Here is a 20,414-nt window from a genome sequence, read left to right on the forward strand (position 1 = left end):
GGTTTAAATCATGGGCCTACACCCCGGTTGCTGTATGTATAATAATGGAATAACCCGAGCCGCACGTGCCAACACCCCAGTTGCCAAGTATAATACAGCATTCGGCCCAAGCTGCATGTAACAACACCCCGGTTGCTGAGTATGATACAGGAATCAGCCTAAATCTCTTGAACAAACACCTGGTTGCCAAGTATAATATAGAATTCAACCAAACTGCGTGTGCTACCACCCCGGTTGCCGAACATAATATGGAAATCAACCCCATGTGCTAACACCATGTTTGGTGAGTATATTACAGCAATTAACCCAAGCCACATGTGCTAACACCCCGATTGGTGAATATAATACAGCAATCGACACAAGCTGCATGTACCTACACCATGGTTGCAGAGTCTAATATGGGAATCAGCCCAAATCTCATCTGCCAACACCCCAGTTGCCGAGTATAATACAGCAATCAGCCCAAGCTGCATGTACCAACACCCCGGTAGCTGAGTATAATATAGGAGTCAGCCTAAACCGCTTGCACAAACACTTTGGTTGCCAAGTATAATAAAGGAATCGACCCAAGCTATGTGTGCCACCACCCTGGTTGCTGAGCATAATATGGAAATCAACCCCATGTGCTAACACCATGTTTGTTAAGTATATTACGGCAATTTATCCAAGCCACAGGTGTTACCACCCCGTTTGGTGTATATAATACAGCAATCGACCCAAGCTGCGTGTGCCGACACCATGGTTGCAGAGTCTAATATGGGAATCAGCCCAAATCTCATCTGCCAACACCCCAGTTGCCGAGTATAATACAGCATTCGGCCTCAGCTGCATGTACCAACACCCCGGTTGCTGAGTATAATATAGGAGTCAGCCTAAACCGCTTGCACAAAAACCCTGGTTGCCAAGTATAATACAGAATTCAACCAAGCTGCGTGTGTCACCACCCCAGTTTCTGATCATAATATGGGAATCAACCCTATATGCTAACACCATGTTTGGTGAGCATATTACAGCAATTAACCCAAGCCACAGGTGCTACCACCCCGTTTGGTGAATATATTACAGCAATAAAACCAAGCTACATGTGCCGATACCATGGTTGCTGAGTATAATATGGGAATCAGTGCAAGCTACATGCCCAGCACCCTGGCTGCCGAGTATAATATGAGAATTAGCCCAAACCACATGTTCCAACACCCCAGTTGCCAAGTATAATACAGCCATCAGCCCAGGCTGCATGTATCAACACCCCGGTTGCTGAGTATAACATGGACATTGCTCAGATCTGCTTGTGCCTACACCCTGATTGGCAATACTTATACTTAACCTTAGATGAATATGTGATACTGATGACTTTTCATTAAATATCCCAGTAGTTACTGGTTTTAGACCTAGGACCTAGGACAAAGAGGAAATTTTTAGTGGTATTATTAAGCAATCTAATTAACATTGATCCTTTATCGATGCCTTTTTATTCCCAACCAAAACTTTCTACAGAATATATAAAGGATGTACCAACACCCTGGTTACTGAGTATAATATAGGAGTCAGCCTAAACCACTTGCACAAACACTCCGGTTGCAAAATATAATATAGAATTCAACCAAGCTGCGTGTGCTGAGCTGCAGGGCATAAAATAGGAATCAACCCCATGTGCTAACACCATGTTTGGTGAATATAATACAGCAATCGACCCAAGAGAAATCCATGGGTGCCGAGTATAATATGGGAATCAGCTCAAACCCCATGTGCCAACACCCTGTTTGGTGAGTCTAATATGATTAAAAAAAACTGCAGTGTGGGCCAGGCATTAGCCCAGTTCAGACTCAAATCCTGCACTCTGATGAGACAGAAAGGGAAAGAAAGGAAATGGGAATCATAAATAGCTTTGCTTATGCTGGCGGCGGAACAGCCACGGAAGCCGCCACAGGAAGCGGGTCATCAGCGAGCATGATGCATCGGCTGGAGAGGCATGTGGCTGGCACAGATAGACCCGCCGTGAGATGACCTGCTGTATGTTTAGTGAGACAGACAGATAGAAGTGTGGAACTGCAGATGCAGTGCTGTAATGAAGGGGCTGATTCTGGGCCACAGCTGTAATACTCTCTCTCTCTCTGTGGTCATGTGCATGGGGTATAGAGGGGTCAGGGTCATCTCCACAGGCCTTCATTAAGATTTCTCACCTCTCTCAGGGCTCACAGCAGCCTGATGTGACAGGCTCACTTCAGCAGCCTGCGACCGCAGGTTACAGCATTCAGCTAGAGTAACACAGCGCACATCTGCTGATTAAAAAAGAAATAGAGCTAAAATGATTGAGCCAGAGAAACCACTCTGACTATTTCTTTTTTTTTTTTTTACAGGCACAGCCACACACTTTTCATTTAATTTTATGGTTTAAAAGCTATTTATATACATGTATATACATTATGTACTGTATACTACAATGCTACATGTCACTGGGAAGGAACTAGTAGCGTATCCCATGACTTTTGCCATGTCCCATGACAGCTAAAAAAACTCTGCACTGACCTATGGGATATGCATGCCAGCTCCTCCTGTTTTGAATGTGGATGTAATTTCTGCGAGAGTCACTTGTCTGTTTGCACAGGCAATAGAAGCCAGACACAGCCGGTCGTGATCATTATCCTGCACTACAGCATCTGTCCACAGTGGGCAGTATTACATGTTCCAGGTACACAAAGGACACTGTGGAACTAGCAATATTAAATGTCTGCATACATTTAGAAATGTAATGTCTCACCTGGCACCCACTATAAGGCCTTATTTAAACTGTGATAATCTCACTCACAAGATAGCACCTCACAACTTATGCAGTTGTTGGCGATCCCAAGCCATGCCCTAAGGTAACACTGTGTGATGAATGTACATAAATAATGTAATCCCATTCTGACGAACTGGTATCCCAGTGTGTACACTGCAAAAAACTATATCTTAGCAAGTGAAATGATCTAGTTATTTTGTATTAAATCAATAGTAAACATTTTTCTCTGATAAGAATTTTTGTCTTACTACGTGTTATAAGCGTAAGATTATTTTGTCAATTTAAGAATAATTATCGTAGTAATAATAATAACGGTCTTTTTTGGAATTTTCACCGTATCGCCTTATTTTAAGTCATTTTAAAGCAAAATAAGCACAAAAAGTCACCAGTCAAGCTGTTCTAAATCTTGTATCTAAAAGCCAGAAAAATCTATATACCTTTTTTGTTTCACAAATCATTCTTAAATGGTAAAATAAACTCTAAAATAAACATTACATGGTGCCTCATTAGGTGAGATACTACCATGCTTTACTTCAGTGTGCACATTTTTGTTTTTCCAATGTAGAGGCTGAACTGGTGTTTGATTGGCTGATAAATGTATATTCTGAATGACAGTAGGTCTCAATCTGAGTTAAGTAAAAGAATATGCAATAAAGAAGAAAATACCTGATGTCTTTTGTAATGGAAGCAGGGTCTGAAAGGGTTTGTGGTAGTGTGAGGAGAAGTGGTCAGGAGGTTACCGGAGAGAGGTGAGGCAGAGACGTAAAAATAGTCTGGAATCAGGTAAATATCCCTTTTGAAGTGTTTATTGTGACAAACGAAGCATCAAACCCAAAAACAAAACGAAATATACAACATATACAAACTATTTAGTAGGGGTGTCACGATTCTCTAAATCCTCGATTCGATTTTATTTCCGATTTTAGGGTTACGATTCGATTCGATTCTCGATAAGACTTGGTTCCTGAGAATGACAAGTTTTTTTCTTTAACAAAGATATATTATTAACTTTAGAGAAAGATGTTCCTTAAGGTACCAAAACTAATAACATATATTTTTATATTTTCAAGTGCGTAGCTTAGAAGGAGGGATCGTCTATCCTTTTTTTTTTTACTTCGAGGCTCGAGACCATAATTTCGATCGATTTGGATGAAATATCGAAATCGTTACACTCCTACTATACACTGGTAGGAGTTTAAGGTGGATTGGCAGCTACCACCAAAATGCTCTAACATAAGGCAACTCCCCTTTGGCATACCAGCCACGGTCAACCAGTGTCCTCCCCAATAATGTACCTGCCTGTCCTTAAATACTCTTAGCCCACCCCCGACTAAACCAACAAGTAATGAATTAGTGGGCAGGTGGGTAAGACAACTATACATGATTGTTATTGCACACTATTTACATATTTACAGACAAGAAGACATGCATTCAATCCTTTGGACGTCCAGGTAAGTATTCATTATTTTACAATGTTAATGCATTGTTGTCTATGTTTTATTTTCACAGATACCCCAGGCCCCCCTGCCCCAGGACAACCCCCACGGGATTTTCAAGGGATCCAGGTGTGGATAAAATGTCTCTTGAGTAGGTGATGATGTGTTCAGGGCCCTGACATCATCACAGGGTTAAAAGCAAATTTCTGCAAATGCACATTCATAACTGTTTCACAATCCAATCAAAACTGTTGTCTATTCTGAAGGCTGAACAATGTAGATTTGATGGCTTTTAAATGCTTGTTAATATAGCTATTTCATTCATTTTTGAACAAAATAAAGTAGCACTATGGCATGAAATTATTAAGACGAGATTGCTGTTGTTGCCATTGTTTGTTAGCATCAGCATCTGTCAACGTCTAATTAAGACCCACACTTCATGTGCCGTGTACCACATCTTGATTGATTATATGTGTCTGATTAATTGTAATATTAGTGTGATATTACGTTTATTAAATATTTATCTCTTTAAACTGCTCCTGTAATTTCTTTCCTTCGCAGCATCATCTGTAGACAGGCAGTGGAACCTGCACTTAGACTGCACAGAGTACACTGCAGAGCAGTCTGAGTGCAACCAGGTACTTTACAGCTGAATTAGGTGTAATCTGACGCCGCTCAGTTATCAGCACACTCAGTTTACGGTAAAGCCCGACAGCAAGCAGAACAGTAAAAGTTGTTTTGGCTTCAGACTAAAGCGGAATCTGAAATGGCTCATGGACAGCTGCAGTGAAAGTGCAGACTGTGAGCTCCAATTTAAAAGCCTCTTCTCTCCGATCATTATTACAGCACTGGACCTTCCATTTAACAGCGCATCGGAAACAACACACGCTAGTTATGACTGCATTATTCATCAAGTAAGCACTCTCGCTATTTACATGTAGAGAGCTCACCAGACGATCCTTCTGAACGCCGCTCTGATGAATCACAGCCATTCATGTGGAGAATCGCATACAGTGTGCAGTGAGTTTATTCACATACTGCAGAGTTTTTAAATAGGTCACATCAACATTTCCAACATGCTGCCACTTTACATTAGAGCCCGAGGGGGAACCATTCATGAAATGCATAATTCTCTTTCATACGATACAGTGGAGTGGAGTCCAGATACGATCCATTTTACTGCCTTATGTTAAAAATATAAAGCATCCAACACTATAAAAAACTAATAAAAAAGCTAATATTAGGCCCAAGTTTACATAATGGCAACAGGCTAACATGCTAGATAATACTGCATTCCTATTATATATTGTATGTTTCACATTATAAAGTACTCCAGATTATAAGGCGCACTATCAGTGAATGTCCATTTTCTGGACTATTTTCACACACAAAGCGTACTGGACTATAAGGCGCATTTTATGCGACACTAGTAAGGAACAGGGATGTCGCCATGTTTTCCTTTAATTCAGCAGGTCTCACCACTGGGTGGTACACAGATTTCTCTCCTGAAAATTTATTTTGTTTGTTTGGGTAAGTAAAGCACTTCTGTTAATGCACAGTAAGCTTAGATTCCCAAATTTCTTCAACAATAATGCTAATGCTAGCCGGTTAGCAGCTAATGCCACCCGACAGTGCTACACTAAGGAACTCTAAATGCTACAGTCTGATATATTCACCTCTGAACAACGAAAGAGCTAGCACTTAGCAACTAATGCTGCTCCAGTAGTGCTTGCTGGGGTTAGCAGTAGTCTACAGTCCAATATATACAACTCTGAATGGCGAAAGAGCTAGCGCTTAGCAGCTAATGCTGCTCCAGTAGTGCTAGCCAGGGTTAGCAGCAGGCTACAGTCTGATATATTCACCTTTGAATGGTGAAAGAGCTAGCACTTAGTGCGGTTAGCGGCTAATGCTAATAATGCCCCAGCATTTCTAGCTCTAAAGATAACTAAACTGAAACTCCTGTATAACGCTGTATTTCAGTGGAGTTACTGCTCCTTACAACCTGACTGGTAGAATTTATACATAAGATTCATTGGATTATGAGGTGCACTGATGATTTAAAACAAATAAATAAAAGGATTTAAGTGTGCCTTGTAGCAAGAAAAATACTGCATATACCTGCAACCCTAAAATACCACAACAACCACTTAGTAACACACCATAGCTTGTAGATGTAAAGTTAGAGACTGGAAGAAGCTCATCTGTTGCTGCATATTTTATGTCGGGCATCCACATTTTCAAGCCACCTGAGGGGTTTAAAAACTCCAGCAGCACTGCTGTGTCTGACCTACTCAGTCATCTCCATCTAAATAATACAGAAAAAAGGACTACAGTCTGAAGTAAAAAAAAACTACTACTATATGATCATAAAGTTGAAAGAGATTGGATAATGGGGTGGTCATAATATAATCCTTGGCATAATGCTATATCATGAATAAAGTTATATAGTGCCTTTCTACAAACCCAAGGATGCTTTAGAATCACATGTTACACACAACTATTTATACTCACACCGTTGAGAAGCGGCAGCCAATCGCACACAGCATACTCTCAACCGAAAACGTTTGTCCACCTGGAGGACTGCATCAGACACTGAAGAGCTGTTACACACCAACACGCCTATCCAATTTTAGAATATCCAATCTACCTGATCTCCATGTTTTTGGACTGTGGGAGGAAACCAGAGTCCCCAGAGGAAACCCACATAGACACAGGGAGAACATGGAAACTCCGCCCAGATAGGGACTTGAACCCAAGACCGGAAAGCGAACATGCTAACCACTAAGCCACTGTGACGCCAATTAATCTGTAAGGTAAATCCAGATTTGGACCCACATTTAATGATTTTTGTTGTAGTATTTTCATCTGCACATATGCATATACGAAAAATATCGGATTTTGGCATCAGTACCAAATCCTAGATTTCGAGATTAGTGCATCAATAATATATAGCATAGTGCATTCCTGTCATCCACAAGAAAATGCAGCACTGGTACTTTTTAAGCTGCCTAAAGCTACACCAACTTTTACTTCTGAACGCTGTCCCAACTTTTGAGAAAAGCTCCTTTTTATACAGCAACAGTTTCATCTGTGAGAGAGAAAGAGATGCAGCTCCTCTGTGAGGAGAGAACACGTCTACGAGGACCACAACCTGCTGAAGCATCCGCCCACTGTTTACTCTTCAGTAACACTCAAGCTCAAAGCACAGGATCCCATGACACCTTCACTCGCAGCCACACACATTATTAGCGGCTGAAGCCACGAGCTGTCTCCACTGTGACAGGTCTAGCCGTCACACACACGGCATTTCATTAATAATATCTCCCAGCCTGCCAGCCCGCCGTAGCATTGTATTCTACTGAATACACTACTGTTGCTGTCTTCCTTCCAATACTATTTCTGCCCTGCCTTAACCTTACACTAGCCTACTTACTCTGCATCCATCCTTACACCTTCCATTCACACATCCTGTATACAGCATTACTCACAGCCAGAAAAGCATGAGCAGAACAAACAGCATGGCTAATTCAAGCTCCACTGTAGATCTTGACCAGCATCAGCCTGAACCAGACAAAGCAACCTGTCCTACCAAGATTGACCAAGCATGACCCTGCTGGTTGTGCATTGTGTCCAGCAAGTAGGGCTGCAACTAATGATTATTTTGGTAGTTGACTAATCTGATGATTATTTTTTCAATTAGTCGATTAATCAATGATTGCAGCCAATAGTGCCAGTACGTTTACTGATGTGACGTTTTAATGGTTCCACTAAAACTGGTGGAAACGCGGGCCGGTTCGCTAAAAAGCACCGTGGTTCTTATAAGTCCAAATGGAGATGTTCTTTTGGTGGAAAAGCTCTATGTGATTGCAATATACAAAACAATTCTCTAAGAGGATAAAATACTCCTAAATAAGCAAATACCAAGAATTATGTTTTTATTTGTGTCAGTTTCACAGAATTTTACAACCAGTATTATTCCCTGCAGGTTCACCCTTTTATATTATTAGTATCACCATATGGAGTAATGAAGCAGTAACTTCAGTAATGTATTTTTTGCACTATAAGGTGTAATTGACAGTGTACCTTAAAATTCAGTGCGCTTTATGTATAAATTTTATCAGCCAGGTTGTAAAGAGCAGTAAAGCCACTCTGCTGAAGTGCAGTGTTATGTAGGAGTTTTAGTTTAGTTCTCCAGCACCGAAGCTGGAGCAGTATTAGCATTATCCACTAAACGTGCTAAGCGCTAGCTCTTTTGCCATTCAGAGGTGAGTATATTGGTCTGTGGCCTTGAATGAACCATTGGCTGATATCCAATGGCTTACAGGCTTACAGGAACACTACTTAGGGTTCCTCAGTGTAGTGCTGTCGGGCAGCATTTACTAGTCCTTAGCGCTGCTTACCACAGTTAGCGCTGCTGCTAACCGGGAAACATGACGTCACCCTTGTTCCTTACTATTGTAGTTTAAAATCCACCTTATAATCCGGCGAGCCTTATGTATGAGAATAGACCAGAAAATATACATTAATTGACCTTATAATGCAGTGCGCCTTATAGTAAGAAAAATACGCTAAGTCAAATTGCTGGTCGAGAGAGTAAGGGAGTTAGACTTAGGGCGTCTCACATACACTGTGCAGGTCAAGAGCAGGTTATCCCACTTTCAACCACCTTGACCGCCAAAGACCAGCTTGAACCAGCCTGGTCTTGAGTTTGATTTTTCCAGTAAGGGTGTTAAACATCATGCTCATGAATATAATTATTCTGCACACATTCAGTGGTGCACTGTTCACCAGTCGGACACAGGAAATAATTTTTTTCATCTTAACAAATATTCAGCATCATCAAACATTCAATAAGCACAAAGCAGCTTCCTACATATCTTAAAATAAAATGAATCAACCCATATAAGACATATATGAAGATAATCAAGCATTTGAGCATTTGTGAATGAAAAAAAGTCCAGATATGTGTGAATGAGTTCTAACTCCAATCAGCTGGAATAGAGCTTTATCTGGTGCACTGACCTCTGCTGAGAGGTTTTAGTGAAGCCCATTGCAAATCTCTCAGCACTCTTCCTATTTCCAGCTCACTTTTCCAACTTCCCAGCAAGCTGGAGAAGAGTGCGCTCTCCTGCCGTCTGCCAAAAACAGGCTTTTACTAGAAAACGCTCACTAAGACCTGAACACTCGCTGTCATGAGCACATATAGGTCAGCAGAAAACCGCACTGACCTGCGTCCTGAAAAAACAGCAAACTCTTACGGAATTACACGTCTCTATTTTTCTCTTTCTCATTCTTTCTCTTCGTCTGTCTCTTTCCTTTGTGTGCAGAATCGGCACACTTTTAGCGGTGGGGTGTGGAAAGCGCAGTGTATAATTCAGAAGAAAGCGCTGAGGCCGCGGCTGAGTTTAGCGGCCGCTGTGAGTCATAGCTGCAGCAGCAGGCAGGCCCGTCCACCACCCTTCACAGCCTGAATCTGCCAAGACGAGAGCGAGACGCGTTTCTGACACTGTCTGCAAAATCCACACAACTGAGAAAATCACAGTCATAACAGCTACAGCAACAACAACAGCAATATCAGCAAAGCATCTTAACACTCTACTCTCTATCAGCAACACTGCTAAACACCAGCAAACTCCACCATACAGAGGCCAAAGACAATCCACAGCACAGGATACAGCAAGAACAGGATCACAGTGTGAATTATGGTCTGTTTACTGAGTATCCACGGCAGCGATGGTTCTGATACTTCGCCCGGAATATTCGGTATTCCTTTAGTCCTCGCGATTTTATGGCTCTGGCCCTGCTCTGCCCCAACCTAATTAATAAAACACAGGCACACTCACACACTCACACACACACACACACACACTCACACAGATATGCAAGCTAAAGAGTCAGGTGGGGATTCCCCGCGGGATGCTGAGGAAGCGCTGCATCCTGGGCTAGAAACTTCAGGACGGATGTGGACGGACTGCACTGCCGGTTTCCACAAACAGAAGCTTGTGTGTTTATAAGCAGTTTGAGCAAGTCCAGTCAATACATGCTCCTCTTCAATACACTCTCAGATCTGTTTTTTTTTTTTTTGGGGGGGGGGGGGGGGGGGGGGCAACACAGCCAAAATCAGGCTTATCATGACATATTTAAAAAAATGATATATATTCTTTTTTATATATAAAATATACAGTGGTCAGAAAAAAGTGTTTCTTATTTGAGTGTTTCTTTTTTCAAAGATTTCTTATTTGATGAGTTGGTGCTGCGCTTTTGGGGTAAATTTGTTTTCAGTGTGTTCACATTTTCGCCATTTGTGGTGTTCCAAAACTTTAGAAATGTCTTTATATACATTTTACAGACTGATAGACTGATCTCAATTACTTTCTTTCTCATTTGTTGCTGAATATCTTTGGACATTGGCGTGATGTCTAGCTTTTAAGTATCTTTTGGTCTACTTTACTTTGCCAAGCAGTTCCTGTTATATGATTTCTTGATCGAGAACAAGTGTGACAGTAATCAGGCTTGAGTGTGGCTAGAGAAACTGAACTCAGGTCTGATAAGGTATGGTTTTTAAGGGGAAACACTTTTTCACACATTTTTTTTCTCCCTTAATAAAAAAAAAACGAGACTGTGATCGAAATGGCTCCCTATTTACTAGTTAGGGCGCTACTGAGTATGTCAGCCATTTTTTTTAGTGTTCAAATCATAAGGGGGGATTTGAATGTGATTTTGAGGGCACTAAAAACTCCCATAATGCATCATGATTTATAGTAAACTTCACTGCTTACTAAGCAAGCTAAATGTGTCCCAAAATGCATTGCGGGTCTCGCTACTAAGCAACAGACAGCCGAACAAATGGAGCGGACAGCGAGCCATCAGGGTTGCCAGATTAATACAGTGGGATTCAGATAAAACCAATTCACTGGGTAAAACGTGTTACAAATCCACCAAAATACTGAGAAAACCACCCAAACAGCTGATGTTCATCAAATCAACAATATTACAGGATCTTAAAAAAAATACCTTAAATATCTTAAATATCGCTAATTACAAAATCAATATTAAAATGAGTTTATCTACATGTTTGTATGATGTGTTTTGTGCCTTTTATCTTGCAAGCAATGAAAGAAATAAATACTTACATATAATAACGAACATAAACACAGCTTCAAATGTCCATCAGCAGGACTAAAAGCTCTGTCTCTGTAAGGTTAGATCTCTAACTACAACACTGATGATGTCAATTTCCAAACTTCCAAACCGCAGCGTTTCCTCCAGACGATTTCAGACACAACTCGACATTTGGCATGAAACAACCCAATCTGGCAACAGATAATGATGAGCTAGTGTCCGAATTCACTCCTGTTACACCACTAATAAGTGAACTACATAGTGTCTCCCTAAATAGCGCAACAATAATGAGGGAGTAGAGAGCCATTTCGGTCACAGCCCTTCTTTTAAAACTGCATTTTGTGTTTACTTGTGTTGTCTTTGTATAATATTTAAGTTAATTTGATGATCTAAAACATTTTAAAAGTTGTCAAACATAATAAATAACATAACATAATAAAATAAAATAGAAATCCTGAATCAATTTTTTTTTTACACCAATGTTTTATTGTCCCAGAAATTATTGTAATAAATGTTATTATGGTTATTTTATTTACCATTTTACGCCACTGAAAAGGGCTGGTCTTTAATGTAATGAACTATTAAATATACAAACTATTGCATTCCAAAACTGTGAAACTCTGCACTATAAAAACAGTTTAAAAACAAAGCTTTAATTTAAAAAAAAAAAAGTATTTTTTTAAAGAATGGCAAGCAGCTTCCTTCAACCTTTCTAGCAGCTTTTATATTGAACAATATATACTGTACACATAACCTCCCTATATTTCAGTTAATGTCACCATAGAGGTGAGGAGAGCAGGGTGCAAATGCAGATGGATTTATTCACCAAGAACAGGTCGAAAACGGTCGAAAACACAGCAAAGGATCAGAAAACAGGATTATATGAGGCAAAACTGAGGCAAAACTGTTGTCAATAAGAAACACAAGTAATAAAGCTCAGAGCTTAAAACATGCAAGAGGAGACTTCCAAGGTTAAAGCTAGGAAAATTGGACTTAGGTGAGAGAGTCGGAGCCGGTGATTAGAACTCTGCTGATGCTGATCGCTGTCAAGTTAGCAAGGGTAGAGCCTGGGGGCTGACAATTAAAGAATATCACTGCCACATACAAGAGTTCTGTACAGGTTTCTTGACAGAAGTGCAAGTCTACTGAGTTTCCCTATGGCAGATTTTAAATGTAAAGATGTATAATCTCCATTATCTCATTATGAAAATCTTATTACAACAGTAATTCTAGTGATGGGATGAATTCAATTAACCTCTAAGAACTACCATTAATATAATGTTAAAATAATATCATAATGAGCCAGCTACACCCTTTAAAGTATGGGTGTTAGAGAATATCAACATTATGTTTCACAATAATGTATCGATTCTCGAAACCAGAGAACAGATTGGAGTTTGGTGGTAGACAGAGGTTTATTTTTGTGTTGTTTTAAACTAGACAGCAGTGTTGTACTTAGACCTTTGATCTCACTGTTCTAATTGCATGACATGTAAACCTTTCTTTTATTCATATTTTATAAACATATGTTTTTTAATACTATAAGAGTTTTGTCAAAAGCCAAAAGACACACCTTTTCTCATTCCGTTTGTTTTCTTTCTTTTTATGATGTTTTAACATTGTAAATTTTAATATCAAAGACTTTAAAGCTACACAGGAACCAAGCCAAAAAAAAGTGTTAAACAAGCCAGAATATGTTTTATACTTAAGATTTATCTTTGAGGACAGATCTGCACACTCCTGGTATTTTAATCTCAGTGTCTTCATGAGGGAGAGTCACCTGGAATAGTTTTCTTAGCGTCTTGAAGGAAAGAGTTCCTGGAGGTGCTGAACAATAGTTGATGCTTTTCCTTCATGCTGTGAAGCTTCAGCTCATCCCAATTAAATCACCTCAAATCACCATCTCAGTTCATCAGGTTTAGATCAGGGGATTGTGGAAGCCAAACACTTTTTTGACTGTTTGCTACATAATTACACATGTGTCCTCTAATTGTTTTTTATCTCTTTAATATTAATCTACAATGCAGAAAATAAATTAAATAAAGAAATAAATAAAAAAAACACTGAATGAGAAGGTGTGTCCAAACTTGATAGTGTAATTATTGTGATAGGCCCAATGAAAATTAACTTCTTTCTCCTTAAAAAAAGCAATTAGTAGAAATGGAAGCCACTGTTTCTGTTTTAAATATTTTGCAGTGGCAGTCAACTGCTTTCTTAATTTTAAAACTTTAAAACTTACACAGAGACAGGCAGCCAGTCTTCTGGTAAAGCTTAGCTAACATTACTATCCTAGCCCTATACAGCTTGTGTCTCTTAAACAGACAGTTTGTATTAAGGTAGTGAACTAATGCTAAGTGTGATAAGCAACGCTGAACACTTAATTTCAGTGTAAAAATGAAGTAGACCCTGGCATTTGCAGCTCCCTGTTGTCTCTCTCCTACACTCCCTCCCTATATGGGCAGGGTCATTCTGAAATCTACCCAATACCGCCTCGAAAAACAAATAAATCTGTTGGTTCTGTTGTGCAGTGTCAACAGGGGCTTTCTGACATGACTCACTATTCAGCACATGACATAAACCAGTCACTAGTACTGAATTCACAATCACCGTCTCAGCACACACAGTCCCTAACCAAAACATGTATAAAACAAAGGAACAACTAAAGAACTGGACATATCAAAGGCAGAAGCTCTTCAGAAACTGCAGAGGAAGCAGTGAATCCCTCTGCATGACCCCCTCATCTTGCGTTGGCTGGTGTCCTGAACAGGCCAACTTTAGAGCAGGGTGGAGACAGGACGAGCTGCAGCAGCAGTCAGGATTACACAGGAAATGTGTCCCTAAAGAATGCCCTAACCAGTCTCTGGCCTTTTCCTGAGAAACCATCAATTACATAAGCTGCGTTTCCCTCTGCTGCACAGCCCCAGATCTGGGTTTTCTTAAAGCTGACTAAAGCAAACCAACAAAACACAACTAGTAACACTTGGTTGTGTAAAATGTTTATTAGGGATAATTCACATTTTTACCAGCTTATTATTTTACTACAGTAAATGTACTGTTTTAAATGGCTGTCTTGTTTTGTGCACTATTTTAAAAACACCCTTTTGAACGATTTTGAAAAGAAAATGGAAAATGTGGTGATTTTGTATCGCGTTTGCAGCTTGCTTCTCAAAATCGCTATTTAAATTGGGGATTGAGTGGTGCATGCTCAAATTTTAACAAAGCTTACATAATACAGCAACCTTTTTTTAGTAAGTATAACTCCATTTTAGAGCTCCCGGCTCATCGTGTGGGCATGTCTGTGATGTAGACAGTCATAGTTTTAATAAAAGATTTAATCAACCTCATTCTAATCTATAGCTCTGTAAATCCAGGTTCTTTTTTAATTCTTCTTTTCCATGTTTAAAATACATTTGTTCTGTGTGTGATACTTGTATGTGTGTGATATACCAGCCTACTCTTACTTGATTTGCATGAAGTTGACCTCTGCTGAATTTTTTCGCTGTATATCGAAGCTGCATTCAAGGCAATGTAACCCATCATGCACTGCGGCTTATAGCAGCTCCCTATATTGAAATGAAAAGGAAGTGTTGAGTCTAAAGTACCAGTGGACTTTGCATTATAAGGCGCACTTATAATCCTTTAATTTTCCCAAAATTTGTCAGTGCGCCTTTAAGTCCACTGCGCTTTATGTAAAAATGTATCAGTCAGGTTGTAAGGAGCAGTAAAGCCACTCTGCTGAAATACAGCTTTATACAGGAGTTTCAGTTTAGCTCTCCAGCACCAAGACTGCAGCAGTATTAGCATTAGTCGCTAACTGCGCTTAGCGCTAGCTTTCTTGCTGTTCAGAGATGAGTATTATCAGCCTGTAGCCTGCTGCTCACCCCGGCTAGCACTGCTGGAGCAGCATTAGCATTAGCCACTAATCGTGCTAGCTCTTCTGCCGTTCAGCGAGTGAGTATATCGGACTTATCATGTAAAAACAAGCTGATATCTGCCTGGCTTACCGGGACACTCAGGTTTCCTCAGTGTAGTGCCGTTGGGTGGCATTAGCCGCTAACTCCTAGCAGTTAGCTGCTAATGCTAACACTGCTGCACCTAGTGAAAATCTGGAAATCTAAAATGATTGTAAATAAACAGAAGTGCTTTCAGGAGATAAATCTGTGTAGCTTAACATCCAAAGCTAAGAAAATGTTTTTTTTAAGAATTAAAGTTTTTTTACAGGTCAAATTAAAAGGAAAACATGGCGACACCACCTGTCCCTTACTAGTGTTGCATAATGCGACTTATAATCCAATGATCTATATGTTTATATGTAAAAATATACCAGACAACAGATGTTAGTTAAAAGTGCCCTCTATAATTCGATCCGCCTTATAGTGCAAAAATATACAGTAATTATGATTTTTTGATATGAGCCCAATTAGGCAACAATAAAAAAAGCTAGATGCACTTTATACCTAGTCAACTCATGCATTTTGAATATCTGGATTATATCTGGATAAGAGAAAACCACATAAAAATGCAAATGTAAACACACCCAAGAAGCATTTTTACTAGATACTCACACTCTAACACTAATTACTCAAACCACTTCTGGAGGTGATCTGGAACACATTTGTGCCATATGCTTTAACAGCGTAACACAGCCGCCTCTTCAGAACGGATCTGACCATTTAAACTCCTTCCATTACAACCGAAACACCAGTATTATTAACAGTAATAACTGTCACATAACCAATATGCATAATCTTTCCCCCTCAACAATTTGGTTTCAGTCTGAATAACCACATGCTGAGACACATTTCACCATCATGTGTAAATACATGTGGTTAAAATAAAATCTTATCAGGACACAATCCAGATACTAGTCACATCATAATCACATAATGAGTCCTATTTTATTAGGAATGTGTGATATGTGAGTAATCATATTGTTATGTAATAATAATGATACATTTTGTTATTGTGAAACACAATATTCTTTTCTGATATAAGTAGTAATTACCATACACTACCTGTCACAATTTGATTTATGACCCCTGATTTATGGCTTGATTTATGATCTTTTGATTTATGATTTACTTTATGGCATGCTGACTGACAAGGCTTGGGACATGTCTGACTGACAGGCTGATATGTTTATTACCCACCAGCACCCCCCCACCCTTGTCTTCTGCCGCAGACGTCACCTCACACCCACCAGGATGTAACTTGTTTTACGACCTACACAGGCACCCCTAAACAAACACCAGCCATCACTATGTAAATTATCTCACAGTTGTTTGATAAGAGCCCCCATCAGTGTTAATTGTATGCAAAGCAACGCTGTAGCCGTGCTGTCTACTGTGTATCAGATCTTGTGGTTTGGTGTGTGAGACTTTAAGTTTTGTTTAATTTGAAGACATTTAAAATATATGTTTTATATTATGGGTGTCAATTAAATCATTGTAAATGATCGGACTGTTAAATGTTTTTTAAAGCTATTGTGTGGTCACATTTACCACCCAACCAATCTACGCTGGTCTTTTACTTTTTTGTCTTTTAATTTTGAGATGTCTTTAAGGTCTACATTTTAGGCACACATAGTTTAAATGTATGCTAAATGGAAAGTCAGACTTACTTTGATTCTTTTCATTTGAGAGAACACTCATAGGTCTTTAAGGCATACATTTCAGGATCTTATGTTTTAAATGTAGGCTAAATGTATAGCAGTCTTTTACGTTTAGTCTGTTCATTTTGAGATGTCTTTAAGGCATACATTTCAGAACATTATGTTTTAAATGTAAAGTAAATGTGTGGAATCCTTTTAGTTTTAGTCTATCCACATTAAGATGTTTTTTTTGTTTTTTTTTAAGGTCTACATTTTCAGCTTGTTATGTTTTAAATGTGGTTGATGTTAAATGTTTGGATTGTTATTTGTGTAAAACAACACACTTTTACCTAAACACATTAAAAAAGTAAGATACATGTTTAATGTAATCTCTTAAGTATACATTCTAAACCTGTGAATAAAATAATCAAATTTTCAGTTTAACAATTTTAAGAATCTGTATCTACTAAACCTATTTACATGGTAGTTACGTTTCAAAAGCTACACCAATCACAGGCTAAATGTTTTAAATATGTTAATAACGGTAGGAGTGGTCTACGTGGCCTTGTATATAGATGGCTCACAACTCTGTTGGAGGTGCCCCATTCAGACGCTAGCCTGAAAAAAACCACGATGGACGCAAGCTTTCTTGGTAAGCATGACTTTTACAACAAAGTTTTACATACATTCTGTTGTTTGTCATTTAAAAGTGTTACAAATATATTCTTGCTTAACAGGTATTTTCTTGGTCTAGGAACCTGTGAGCTGGAAACAATCCAAGCCGTTCAAAATATTGAAGGTTTATCTCAACTTTGTGAGGGTATGTGTGTATAAATTATATATGTCTTTTTATTCTTTTTGTTTAGATCTAGACATTCACTAGAAACATTTCTTACATTTCCACAGAGTCTGTGAACACATCGGCGCATGTGGACCCTCTTGGTAAGTATTTCTAATTTTCAATTTTTTCTAATTTTCTAATTTGTGTTGTTTGTTGCTTGATAGTTACTTATATTATTTCTATAGCAGGTCTAAAACGCTTAGTGGATAGTATCACGCCACCCGGATTCGACAATTTGTACAAACAGCCAAAAAATCCTCAACTACAGGATATAACCAACAACAGCGGATACAGGAGAGCCTTTAAGCCAAACTTAACGAGCAGTCCGGAGGTGTTGCTTGGTAAACGTTGCAACAGGGGACCATCTTCAAGCAGAAAACGCATCAGGCTGGAAGACAGCTGCATACTGTTAGATACAGGTACATACATTTCGACATACTCTATATTTCAATTTGTCTTTTGTCTTTAAGATTAGCGACTCATATGTAATGTGCTCTATTCACAGATTTGAACAACGCTGGACAGTCTACGAATGGAGAAAGTGTGTTGCACAATGATGTCCAGGATGTTTTAAACAAGGACGAATGGTCGGAGGATTTGACGGACATCTGGGATCAGAACAGTTTCAGCGAACCAGTCGAAAAAACTGTTGCTGCCGCACCACCGAATGTTGGAATAAACGCTTCGGACAAACACAGAGACACTGACGCAAATGAGTTACGATCAAACCAAGAGCATGAGCATCAAGATCAGGTAGGACCCGATGGTGATTTAAACAGTATTGGCGAGGTTTTAACTGTTCTAAGACAGATTTCTGAAGAAAACAGAAAAATATTGCTAGATAACAAAACAATCACAGAATCAAACAGAAAACTAACAGAAGCTTGTATTAAATCTTCCCAAGACAACGAAAGGTTGTCACAGTTAAATGCAAAGATATCTCAAGAAAATTTGAACAATTTAATTGAGCTACGTAGACAATCTGCCATTAACCGTAGACATGAAAAAGGTATTCAAGAGATACACAAACAACTAAATATATATCTGGATGAATTTAGAAAATTTGATATGTCTGGTAATGTGTCAAAAGATCAATTCAAATCTTTAATACAAATAATGTTTAAAATGCAAAAGGCGTTAGAGATAAAATTATCGCCATTTCTGCCTATTGCGGGGCCATCCTCTCGTGTTTAGTGTTGCCAATAGTTAGAGGCTAGTGTTTTTCCACATTGTTACAGAAGTCATCATTTTCACATATTTTCAATGTATATTTACATCTAAAACAAACAATCAGACAAATATGGCATCTAAAAGATTTTGGGGGTCAGACAACAACCCGTGTGTTAGAGATGAATATGATTCATTGAACCAGTTGTCTATTGATGAACAATTGCAGCGTCTAAGTGAAATGTATGAGGCGAATGTTAACCCTAATGTTCAGCAAAACATTGATACACAACACTTTGGCAACCATTATGTTTTGTCTAATCATTTAACCATTGACGAACAAATGCGGTATCTAAGTAATACGTATGATACACCTATTAACGGTCCAAGTAATAACCGACAAGTAACATTCACACAGGGTAATGCAGATGTTGACTTGTTTAGAAATCGTACCACACAGGCCCCGCCATCAAAGCGTTGTAGGTTTAGTGATAGTTGGCAGACAGATGTATTGGAACAGATGTCGCACAGTGAGCAGTTGTCTTTTCTACAGGACAATGTCAACCTTGTTTTAGAATCTGTAGAGAGGGATACACAAACTATTCATACAGATCAGACAGGTGGTGGTACACATGAAAATAGACATCCGCCACTCGATCCGACAGCATCCAACTTTGGTTTATCTGACAGCGATATTGCGGGCTTAGTGAGAAATGGTGGCGTTGTGGGTGATTACACTATAGTTCCGAGATCGCGGTTTAATAGTATTGTGTTACACAGGTCGTTGAATTTACGTCATGCGCCATCTACAGACATGGGTTCGTACGCTACTTATGTGCACAATGTGTTATCGCAAATAGTGTCATTCTCCAGAGTGTTGGCTGGTGATGGCGGTGTTATTGACATTACCCTTAGAGGCCATAGTTTAACATCTGATGTGAACGCTGTGTTGTCTTCCAGAGATGGTTATAATGTGAACAGGTTTTTGGATGCTATTGAAAGGGTTGTGCAAAGTAACAATAGTATTAAAACAGACAATAGTTTGGTGTTGACTGTCTCGATAGCCATGGTTAAAAATGGAGGTGCGCGAAGTAGGGTGCGTGACCTTGCACACAATCAGGTGATTGACCGGAACAGAATGAATCTTTTTTGTCCAACAAACACCTCAAACAAACTGTGTTTTGCAATCTGTATCGCACATTTTTTAAATCCATCTACGCCACACAATGCATTAGAAACCATAGCAGAACAGATTCAGACAGATGTTGGCTACACGAGTGACCATAAAGTCGGTTTTAATGACATCAGTAGTTTTGAATACAAGTACGGCGTTAAAGTAGTTGTTTTCCACAAAGGCTGTTCTGGCGATCTAGAGAAATATCAAACAAAAGACAAACCACACCCAAAGACTGTGTTTCTGTATCTTCACGACAACCATTATTACATGATCAAAAATTTGAAAGCGTTCATTGGCAC

The 20,414-nt window shown here is 39.2% G+C and overlaps 2 protein-coding genes across 4 annotated transcripts in view; one reads left to right on the forward strand and one right to left on the reverse strand.

The window, feature by feature from the left end:
- The window catches only part of asap1a (ArfGAP with SH3 domain, ankyrin repeat and PH domain 1a), a 122,084-nt gene that overhangs the window by 62,844 nt on the left and 38,826 nt on the right, over positions 1-20,414 (reverse strand). The gene's annotated exons all lie outside the window — the stretch shown is intronic.
- LOC125803797 (uncharacterized) lies at positions 16,337-19,186 on the forward strand. 3 transcript variants are annotated; one of them, XM_049481998.1, is made up of 5 exons: positions 16,337-17,582; positions 17,685-17,750; positions 17,837-17,872; positions 17,960-18,190; positions 18,277-19,186. In XM_049481998.1, exons 1-5 carry the CDS (start codon positions 17,411-17,413, stop codon positions 18,963-18,965), a joined length of 1,194 nt encoding a protein of 397 aa, XP_049337955.1. In that variant the 5' UTR covers positions 16,337-17,410; the 3' UTR covers positions 18,966-19,186. The 3 variants fall into 3 exon arrangements, 2 of the variants coding, with proteins under 2 accessions (XP_049337955.1, XP_049337954.1); XM_049481997.1 differs by having other exon boundaries at positions 17,957-18,190; positions 18,277-19,185; XR_007440161.1 differs by having other exon boundaries at positions 17,520-17,582; positions 17,668-17,750; positions 17,957-18,190; positions 18,277-18,499.

This window comes from Astyanax mexicanus, chromosome 8 (assembly GCF_023375975.1).
Source record: "Astyanax mexicanus isolate ESR-SI-001 chromosome 8, AstMex3_surface, whole genome shotgun sequence".
NCBI classification, from domain to species: domain Eukaryota; kingdom Metazoa; phylum Chordata; class Actinopteri; order Characiformes; family Acestrorhamphidae; genus Astyanax; species Astyanax mexicanus.